The following is an 11,134-nucleotide window of genomic DNA, read 5'->3' as shown; positions in this document are numbered from 1 at the left end:
GCTCACAGTATGACTGGGTCAGGCTGGGGGTGGGGTGAATGCACAAGCTGTGAACACACACATGCATGCGCACCCAGAGGCCGTTTCCTGTGCCTTGAGGATGACCCACTCCCCCACGACACACAGGCCAAGGGGCAGCAGCGAGGCGGGATGTTCACACAGGCATGCATACATGTGTACACAGACCTGCCCTTCCCATTCAGAACACGAGACCCATGTTCTGAAAGGCACCTGAATTGCCCTGTCCTCCCCTTCCACGGATAGGGGGTTGGAGTACGGAGGAGGGTTGAGGGCCCCTGGGGGGTTCACTTCCGCTGCCCCATCTTATGAAGGCTGAGGAAGAGGCAGGAGTGGGTGCGTTGGTACTCGGCAGAGGAAGGAAAGGGGGGGGTCTGGGGGTTCCCGCGGTAACCCGAGCGCCTTGGTGCCATGGGAACAGCGTGTCCGGCCCGCCCCCTACGTGAAAAATTCAGGAGAGGCTAGCTCGACGGCCTCTAGCGGCTGTTGGGGGGCGGGGGCTTAGAGGCAGCCTGGTGCACGATGGTGACAGGACAGAGTCCTGGGGGGAGGGGGTGGGGGGAGGGGAGAGAAGGTAGGGGAGAGGCACGAGGGGATCTACAGGGCCCCGGAGCGCATGTGCCACTCCCGGAGTCTGAGTCGGGACTTACCAGCTCGGGGTCTTGGGTGTGAGTACTCTAATCTGGGCGAGTTTCTTATCCCGGCCTCCCCAACCCGCCGGGCCCCAGGTGGAGGACACTCACCCTTGGGATGCGGGTTCGAGATCCCCACAGCCCTGCCTGCGTTGCAGCACTCCCCATGCAGGCGCCTGGCGAACTCCGCTCCAACTTGACTAAGTTGGCGGCGGGCTGCGCGGGCCTTTACCTCGGCGTGGGGTGGGGATCCAGGGTCCCCGGCCCGCAGCTGCCGGGTGCTCCAGGCTGTACCACCGCCTCCGCACTCAGCCCCTTCAGCGGGTCCTGCCCCGCCTCCCAGGAGGGGGAGGAGCCGCGACCCCGCCCCGTCCAGCCCCGCCTCAGCAGGGCAGCCCCGGGGTCCCCGCCCCTAGGCCTTGGCCGCTGAATGACTTTACTGCAGGGCTCAGCTGACCCGCCGCGCCTGCTGTCTTTTGTCCAGAGTGGGGGTGACGGTGTTGGGGTGGGGGAGCGGGTCAGAGTGAGGAAGGGTGGGGGCTCGGAATTCCTCTGCATCTGCATCTATCCACTCCAGCAGTGGGGCACGCCAAATTTAGTCCTCACAAAAACCGCCTGGGAAGCTTGTTGAATGTTCAGGCTCCCAGGTCCCACTCTCCTCGAGAGGCGGATTCAGCAGTCCTGGGAGAGGATTCGGGGATCTGCGTTTTAAACAAGTGCCCAAGTGATCCCGATGCAAAGTTCGTGGGTCCCGCTGTGAGAAACTCTGCTTTGAATGGAAGAGTTAGTTTTGAGAGGTGTCTTGAGGAGAGGAGGGAGCCCAGGAAATCTGCACTGAAAAGTTCTCAATGTGTTATTTTGGTATACATTTCACTCGTCAAATTCTAGGTTGAGCACCTGTTATACAGCTTGGGAAGAATGGCTGTCCACTCTTTGATGAATATTTATTGAGCATTTGTGCTGTGCCTGGTATGGTCTGAGCACTTTGCCTGGATTTGTAGCTCATTTAATCCTGACACAACACTAAGAAGACAAGCAAACTGAGACTTACCTGTGCCTGGTTCTCAGGTCTGTCTCTCAGCCTACTATCTCTTTCTATAACAGTCCATGGCTTTTTTTGTTTTGTTTTGTTTTGTTTTGTTTTTTTCTTCCGGGGCATGTAGTAGGAGGAAAGAGACACTGTGATTTTGGTATAGAAGAGAAGTTGGCAGTAGGGAATTGGTGAGTTTTGCCATCCATGGGGCCAGAATCCAGGCTCTTAAGGAGAGTGCTTCCTTTAAGGTCATGAGGGACAGAAGCAGGTGTGTATGTGGGGCGCATGGAGACCAGGCTGTACCTGTGGGTGGGGGTTGTCATGGCTGAGGGGGTCCAGGTGTCCAGCTCAGAGCAACTCCCACAGCAGCCTGGTAGACTAGCTGAACCCCTTCACGCCTGGCTTCCTTCTATGGCTTGGCTCTCTAAGCTTCCCTGTCCACCTACAAGATGGGCTGTGAGCGGTGCAGTGTCTGTCTTATGTTGTCTGGGAGTGAGGTGACTTAGTTTAAGTCACCCTCTCCCAGCTCTGCAACCTGATTGCTGTATGACTTTAAGCAAGTCACCTCCCTTCTTTGGGTTTCAGTTTCTTTATTTAAAATTGAAATCTAAACAGGTTACACCCTTATTACAAAACTTACAGTTGTCTACAATACAAAATCCTGAACTTGGCATTCAAGGCTCATCGTGCTCTGGCTTCTGTCCTAGGCAGTGTCATTTCGATTCTCCTCCCAGCAAATCCCTTGCTCTGGCCATGGCTGCCACGTTCAGGTACATTTCGTTCCCTTCTGCCTGGAATTTTTGTCTTTGAAGATGCAACTCAGATGCCTATGGACCAGACACTGTTCTAATCTCTGTACACATAAGCTCTCAGTGGTTCTCAAACTTTAGAGTTGTAGTCGAATCAGTTGGAGGGCTTGTCATATACCATAGCTTTCTGGGACCCACCCCTGAACTGTTGATTCAGTATTTTCATTTTTAACAAAGCCCAATATTTATTGCTGCTGCTTGTTGGTCTGGCACCACACTCTGAGAATGACTGTATTATTTCATTTCATCTTTGAAATGAGCTGAGGTGCTAATACTCTCTGTTACTCTTCTCATTTTCCGCATAGGCCAAAATACATGCTTGTTTGAACAGGTCCGTGAGTTCTGGTCCCATCTCCTTGGCATCAGGAAGGGACTCCTCTGTGTATTTAGCTCTGCAAGGGAGGAGTCATCATCATTTCCTAGATGACAGCCTGGGGCTCAGAGAGGCTAAGCGACTTGTCCAAGTTATCATAGGGATAAAAGGGAGATGTTGGCATTGAAGCAAGTCTCTTTGAAGCTGAGATTTTCCCCACTCTCTTTAAGTGGGAAGATATCCTGTTTCTGACCCCAGGCATCGCTTCAGGAAATTCTGTCCCCAGCTTCAGAGCTCAGCAATGTCCGAAGGGTGTGGTTGACCAGTTTCCCACATGGCTGGCTGAGATCTAGCTCCATCCTTGGGACCACAAGGCCTCAGACTCCCACTTAGGTCTCCTGCTGCCCACACTCCTGCCTTGATCTGCAGCCCAATAAAGCCCGGGCCACAGGCAGTATGCTTGGCTCCTCTCCGCTTGTGTTCTCCCAGTGGCTTTCCAGGAGCCCTGTGGCCATGACACAGCTACTTCTGCTCATTGTGGCTCTCCTGGTTCTGGGTCATGTGCCTCCAGGTAATATCACCTGTGTATGTGTGTGTGTGTGTGTGTGTGTAGAATGTAAGAACCATGAGGAATAGGTTCTTAAGTCCTGGGAACAGAAGAGGCCTAGACCTGTGTTTAAATTCTGGTCTCATCACTGGCTTACTGGGCAGCCTGGAGAGGGCTGCTAAATCAGCCACACCTCAGTTTCCTAATCTTTAAAATGGGATTCACTCAACAAATATTCATTTGAAAGATGTTTGCTGCGTGCCAGACACTATTACAATTGCCGGGGATTCGGCAGTGAAAGAAAACAAGGTCCTTGCTTTCATAAAGTTAATATTTTAGTTAGTGGAGAGAGAAAGTAACCAAATAAACATATGATATGTCAAGTGGTGATAAATGCTAAGAAAAATAAAAGCAGGGCAAGGGGTTAGAGTGTTGTGTGCGTGTGGGGCGGGTGGGAGAGCTGCAAGGCCTCTGATAAGTTTTTATTTTTAAAGTTTTTATTTCATATGTACATGAAAGTAGAATATGAGGAACGAGGCGAGTTTTTTAAAAAACTTTTTATTATGGAAAAACATAAACATACGAAAGTAGAGAATAATGTAATGATGTGAGTTTTAAAAAGAAATCTTTTTGAGAAAAATTCAAACCTAAATAAAAATACAGTATAGAAAATCCCCATGTATCTATCACCCTATCTCAACAATTATCAAAGTAAACCAATCCTCTTTTGTCATTCGCCGGCCCCCTCCTCCCCAGTGAACTATTTTGGAGTAAATCTCAAATATCTTATTATTTTATATAAGGTAGGTTTGAGCAGAGATCTGAATGGAGTGAGAATACAGCAGGTTCTTGAATAACTTTGTTTCATTATAAGGTTGATGAGATGCCATAGGAACTTAACTCTTGTTTATATCAATTAGCCTGTAGTAAAATTGGTTTCTTTATAGGTTTCACTTAAGGTCACAGAACATCACATGATGACATTAAATGATGACTTACTGTATAAAGACAGCAGAAGGTGATAGATAGGTAGATAGGTAGATAGTTGACAGATAGATAGATGGATCGATAGATCGACTGGCGAACCGACCGATTGACCGACCAACCGACCGACAATGTTTCAGGAGCAGTGGGGAGGCCAGTGTGTCCAGAGTGGGGAGCACAAGGAGAGAAGTGGAGAGAGAAGTCCAAGATGTGAGGAAGGGAAAGCAGATCACGTAGGAGAAAATAACTTCTATATCTCAGGGATGGAAGGTTGAAATGTGATGATATGTTAAGAGCTGTTATTATAGCAACTGCCCTCACCTGGGAGTCAGGGTCTTGGCTTCTGGTTCCAGACCCACCACTTACCGATTAGGAAGAACTGGGAAAGTCTCTTCTTTTCTTTATCTGTAAAATGAGAGGATTGGCTTAGAATGAACCCTAGTGGCTCCATGTCTCTAAGCTGTTATTCTGATAATCTCACTTTCCATTTATTGAGTATTTACTATATGCTGCCACTGTGCTAAAATCATGAAATCCTCTATAACGGCCCTCTGAAAGAGAGATGTACAGATGAAGAATCTGAGGCCCAGGTCACTCAACTGGGAAATGGCAGAGCTGGGATTTGGACCCAGGCAGTCTGAGCTAGGTGCTCACCACCTCATTAACACACACCCTCTTCAGAATATGGCTTCTCTGCCACAGGGAGATTTTGAGGTCAGCTCTGCATCATGCTAAGATACTCTCTTTTGGCAGGACAAAGGGATGGGCAGATTGACAGGGCTGAATAACACTCATGTCTGCCCATGGTATCATGTAAGGATTCTGTGGAATCTTTTTTAATTTAGGGAGAGACACCTCTCCCCTCTACCTCCCTTTCAGGCCCAGTTCTTCCTAGTTGTTGGGTCATATGTCTAGAAATATTGCTATAACAGACAGGTCCTCCTTTCTCCTCATTCTTCCACCCCTGCCTTAATTGGCCATCACAGCACTCTGATCAGGATACTTACCACAACTTTAGTTATTCTATTGATTTGCTTGCGATTTAACTGTCTTCCCTGCTGGAAGCTCCTCCAGGCCATGGACCACAGCCATCTTGTTCATTGTGATACCCCTAGTACCTCATGTGTGTTGAAGGAATAAACAAAGGGTGTGCCCCCTTCCATGCTGTGTTCAAAAATGTTGGAGAGAGTATAAGACCTATTCACCCAAAGCCTTACCTCTTCCATGGCTCCTCGTTGGAAATTTCTTCACTAAACTTTAACATTAAACAGGTCCATAAGTGTGTGAGGCAGTTAGTGTAATGGTTACAAGAGTGGACTCTGGAGCCAGAATGCCTGGGTTTTGAATCCTAGCTCTGCTCTTTTAATGAATGTGTGACCTTGGGGAAAATTGTTAATCTTTCTGTGCCTGTTTCCTTATTTGTATAACAGGGATTGTAATACAACAACAATAATCGTATAGTCTTGTTAGGAAAAGTGCTTAGAGCATACCTGGGATGCGGGTTAACCTGAACACGAAAATAATCTCTAACTTATAACCAGTGGTCTGACTTGTGACCTGTGGACTAGCCTGGACTGAGATCTGTGGTTTAAGTTGTAATGAGTTGTCTCTGGTGATCTAGCCTGTTGCCTCTAATCTAACCTTTGACCTGGGGCTTAATTTATAGCCTGTGGGCTGCTATATGACCAGTCATCTAACAAATGACCAGAGAGCTAGCTGATGACTTGGGATCTAACCTGGGTCCTATAGCCTAATCCTTGATTTGTGGTCAAACTTGTGAACAGTGGTCTAGCCTGTGACCCTGGGCTGTTCTGTGACCTGTGGTTTTCCTCTGCTTAGGGAGAAGTGAATTCAAACGGTGCTGGAAGGGCCAAGGGGCCTGTCGGACTTACTGCACAAGGCAAGAAACCTATATGCACCTATGCCCAGATGGCTCACTGTGCTGCCTTCCCTACGGACTCAAGCCTCCGGCGGCCCCTGAGCCAGAATATGTGTAGCTGGCTCTGGGGCTGGCACCTTTGTTCTCCAATAAAATACATGCTTGCCAATTATTTCCTCTTCCTGCTTGCTCACCGCCCCTCCACCCCTCCTCCCCTGGGGCCAGGGAAAGGGGAGGGAGAGGTCCAAGGTATGTGAGAGATGGAGGGATAGTTGGTGGAGGGAGTGAGGTCCCCGAGGACAGTGGGCATTAATGATCATTGTAAATAGTTCCGGTCCTGCCTGTATCACTTTTGCTCTGTCCAACTCTGGAAAAATTACTCGATTTCTGTCAACCTCCCAGTCTCTTCATCCATAAAATGGGGATGATTATAATATCAGGAGATTAGGACTTTATAGAAGGAATGCAAAAAGAAAGGTGGAGTTACTCATAAGAGTTAATAGTAATAATAACAAGAATTAATAAGAGTGAGTTAATTATAATAAGAATGAATAATAATAGCATTAAAACCACACTTCTGGCATTCAGAATGAGATGGTGCATTGGGCTTGAAAGGCAGACCTTTTTAAGAGTGAAAGGATTTTTCTATGTTCCTTTATCTCCTATTGTAGCATTTTAAGAGCCTGCCCAGGTGGAAAGTGAGGATTTTATGAAAGCAAAGTTTTCATTTAAGCAGGGAGAGGTGATAGAGGAGAACTCTGCCTCTTCCAGGCCCAAGGAACTGTGGGGACAGCAAGGTAGGGGAAAACCATGGACAGAGTCGGTGAGGTAGGTAGACGGACACACATTCTAATTGCCCTATATCAGGATTGCATTTAGCTAAAAAAAAAAAAAAATAGGAAACTCAATTTGTAGGAACTTATTTTTCTCACATAAAAAGAAATCTGGAGGTAGACAGCAACCATGTCAGGGTAAGCCTTTCTGGGATCCTTTTGGGTCATATGTGGCTACCAAAACTTTAGGCATCATGTCATTGTTTAAAGCAGGAAGGAGAGAGAGGGTTGGCATGGGCTAACTTTCTCACTTTTATCAGGAAAGCAAAAACTTTCCCCGGAACACCACTCAGTGGACTTCTGTTTACTTCTCATGGGCCAGACTGTGTCACATAGCTACCCCTGATATAAAGAAGGTTAGGAAAGAAAGTATTTAGCTGTCTAGCCTCCACCTGATATAAAGAAGGTTAGGAAAGAAAGTATTTAGCTGTCTAGCCTCCATCGTAGACTTGAGCTTGGAGAAAGGGAGCTGGAGAGACCCTCAGTGCTGGCCCACCTTCTCCCTGATATGAGCCCAGAAAGAGGCAGGCATGTGGGATAAGTTGAGGAATGCCTAGAGCAAAGGGGCTCTTGTCCACTGCCCTCTGAGACTTCAGAGAAGTTCAGAGAAGCCTTAGAGTAAGAGAAAGGACCCTGCATAGTCAGACTGAGAAAGGAGTGGTGAAGTTCGAATTAACATCAGAAGGGAGCAGAGTCTTGTAGGCCACCGGCTGTGCCAGGTGTTAACCCTTTTGTTTTTGGTATGAGAGGGACCTGGGGATATGCCAGAGGCAGCTAGAGAAGAGGAAAGGAGACCCAAGGATCTTGGACCAAAGCTTTTCACCAGCCAGGAGGAAGCATTATTTTATTATTTTTTTATTTTTTAGGCTAGGCAACCCTTGGTTGACCTAATAGATTGCAAGGACCTTGTCAGCTCACAGTCCCTTATTTTTAAAATTTTTTATGTCTACTGTACCTGGTCTTCCTAGGTGGTCTCCCATCCAAGGCCCAACACTGCTTAGCTTCTGAGATCAGACGGGATCAGGCTTGTTCAGGGTAGCATGGCCATAGAAGCATTGTTATTTTAATAACAAAGGTGCCACCTGCATATTAGTCTTGCTTTTGAACCTCCCTTAGATCTTGAGGGGTCTAGACATTGAACTGAGAGCCAGTAGGCCTGTCTGAGGACCCAACCTGGTGGGGGCAAGGTGGTCATGGTATCTGGATTCCATAAAGAGGATGAGATAAGAACCCCAGAAATGGCCATAGGACCACAGAAAGGCTGACACGAAGTGATGTCAGCCTGGTATCTCCCCTATAACTCAATAAGGCTGTGGGAGGTCAACCAGTTCACCAGCAACCAGCCATAGCTGGAAGCCAGTGGATATTCGCAGTGATAGTCCCAAGCCACCCAGATTCCAGCAGATGCCAACTGCACCTGACCATTGACTCTCTCCACCCCTACCCTAGCTTTCATGTTGGAAGGAGCAGGCAGAGGAAAGGAAGAATCTGAAAGACTGAACAACTCTACCAGAAACCAAGTCCCTCTAAACTTGAGAAACCTCAAAAAAATATTTAAATTGTTGAATTAGACCAAGTTTGAAACTGCACTGAACTAAATTTAGCTCTGCACTCTGACCCCTCCCCTCTCAGTTGTTTTACAAAGAGTGAAGAAGTTAGATTTTCTTTGCAAAGTCTCAGATGTAGCGTGCGGGAATTTGTGACCTTGTTGCAGTGAAGATGGTGAAGATTTCTGAGAGTGAAGAGTCAGACAGACTCAAGTTCATATTCCGGCTCTGCCACGTACAAGCCATAGGCTACGTGGTCTGGGCAAGTCACTTCCCATATCTGACGTCAGGATCCTTCTTAGTAAAATGGGCATAATGACAACTCTTAATGGGGTAGCTGTGGGGTCAGATGAGATCATCTGGCACTTTGTAAGTGCACAGTAAACGAAATGCTGCAGTTACTATCACTATCACTGACCTTCTCCACATAATTTCAGACCTCCAGAAAAGCTGAAATCTATAAGAATAGTACAAAGAATTCCGATAGATCTTTCGCCCTGTTTTTCCAAATATTGACATTTTACCACTTTCACCTTGTCTTCTCTCATACTTTCTCACTTTTATCAGGAAAGCAAAAACTTTCCCCGGAACCCCACTCAGTGGACTTCTGTTTACTTCTCACGGGCCAGACTGTGTCACATAGCTACCCCTGATATAAAGAAGGTTAGGAAAGAAAGTATTTAGCTGTCTAGCCTCCATTGTAGACTTGAGCTTGGAGAAAGGGAGCTGGAGAGACCCTCAGTGCTGGCCCACCTTCTCCCTGATATGAGCCCAGAAAGAGGCAGGCATGTGGGATAAGTTGGGGAATGCCTAACTTATATGTACATATGTACATATAGTAATATACATTTCAGACATGACCTCCTTTATACCCAAATATTATAATGTTTTTTTTTCCCCTGAACACAAAGACATTTTCTTATAAAACCAAAATACAATTATAAAGATCAGGACATTAACATTGACAACATTCTATCTTGGACCTTATTCAGATTTTACCAGCTGTTCCAAAGAAGTCCTTCACAGCGAAAGAAAATCCCTGGATCAAGCATTACATTTGGTTGTCACGTCTCTGATCTCTTTTACTCTGGAACAGTTCTTCAGCCTTTTGTGATGTTGACGTTTTTAAGGAGTCCAGACCAGTGATTCTGTGGAATGTTCCTCAGTTTGAGTTTGTCTGATGGTTCCTTATGATTAGGTTCCGCTTATGCATTTTTGGCAAGGCAAGTCTAGGGTGGACGTTCCCTGAGATACTTTACAGATAAGGCTCCCAAGCCCAGAGAGGGAGAGTGACTTGTCTAGGGCCCACAGCCCTTGAGGCACAGAGCCAGGACTTGGACTTAAATCTTTGAACCTCAGGTCAAGGCTTTTTCTGGGGTAGAACAATAGTCACGCATTGGTAGGTCAGGGGAAGCTTTGGGAGGGAGGGAGCTCCCTGGCACTGGAGGTGTGCAGGGTGACCTACATGGATGAGGAACGCTAGAGAAGGTATTTTTGCTCTGCAGAGTTGCTCAGAAATACTATTTCAGAGCACAGGCGTTCTCCCAAGAGTCATTGGATGGGTGAGCTAATGATAATAATAATATCAGTTAGCCTTTAGTAAGTATCAACTGCTTTACACATATCTCACTTAATCCTCATCGTCATATGATATTATTATCCCCTCCTTTTTTAGAAGGCAGCTGAAGTTCTTAGGTGAATTCCCTAGGTCATATACCCAATAAGTAGTGGTACTCCACCCCCATCCCCTGGCACTTGATTTTGTCTTCCAGATTACCCTTATTTGTATTTTTAAAATAACATTTTTTTCTAATTGTAAAAGTAATACATTTTCATTGGAGAAAACTTAGAAAACAGAGAAGCACAAATAAACAAGCAAAAATCAGTATTTTTGCTACACATAAATATGCACAAATTAAAAAAAATATGTAAAATGTGACAGATAAAATAGAATCAACCGGTACATATTTTTTGTGTCCTTTTTTTACTTATCGATACATCATAAACTTTTCCATATGTACTTAGATATTCTTTTAATGTAAGATTTTTAGCACTAAAGTACCTCTTGAAATTTAAAAAAAAATTCCAATTTTATTACTTGAATAATGTTTAGAACACATTGTGGGAAAATAAAACATCAATAAGCTTAAAAATATTCACCACTCTTTCATAATTCTTGGTAGCTTTTGGTTCATATTTTGTCAGGATGACTATATCTATATTTGTACTTATGTCTGTATCTATATTTATATTATTATCTATAGCTATATCTATATATACAGTTGACCCTTGAATAACATGGTTTGAACTGTGCAAGTCCACTAATATGTGGATTTAAAAAAATAGTGTAAATGTATTTTCTCTTCCTTATGATTTTCTTCATATTTTTTCTCTAGCTTACTTTATTGTAAGAATACAGTATATAATACATATAATGTACAAAATATGTGTTAATCAGCTATTTATGTTATCAGTAAGACTTCCAGTCAACAGCAGGCTATTAGCAGTTTAATTTTGGGGAAGTCAAAAGTTATACGTG

General features: G+C 45.4%; 1 protein-coding gene across 1 annotated transcript; it reads left to right on the top strand.

Annotated features, from left to right (window-relative positions):
• The first annotated feature begins 3,318 nt into the window (after positions 1-3,318).
• Positions 3,319-6,333, top strand: DEFB124 (defensin beta 124). Its single transcript, XM_025039719.1, has 2 exons — positions 3,319-3,376; positions 6,176-6,333. The coding sequence occupies exons 1-2, from the start codon at positions 3,319-3,321 to the stop codon at positions 6,331-6,333; spliced, it is 216 nt and encodes a 71-aa protein (XP_024895487.1).
• The last annotated feature ends 4,801 nt before the right edge of the window (positions 6,334-11,134 follow it).

The sequence above is a fragment of the Pteropus alecto genome, unplaced genomic scaffold (assembly GCF_000325575.1).
Source record: "Pteropus alecto unplaced genomic scaffold, ASM32557v1 scaffold45, whole genome shotgun sequence".
Classification (NCBI taxonomy): domain Eukaryota; kingdom Metazoa; phylum Chordata; class Mammalia; order Chiroptera; family Pteropodidae; genus Pteropus; species Pteropus alecto.
The sequence above is the reverse complement of the archived record's forward strand: the minus strand, read 5'-3'. Positions and strand labels throughout refer to the sequence as shown.

What these genes read in the sequence shown, in the direction of transcription:
- DEFB124 (XM_025039719.1), top strand. Translation starts at nt 3,319, where the DNA reads ATGACACAGCTACTTCTGCTCATTGTGGCTCTCCTGGTTCTGGGTCAT. An exon ending in TCTGGGTCATGTGCCTCCAG is followed by an intron (nt 3,377 to 6,175) that starts GTAATATCACCT and finishes TCCTCTGCTTAG; the next exon opens with GGAGAAGTGAATTCAAACGG.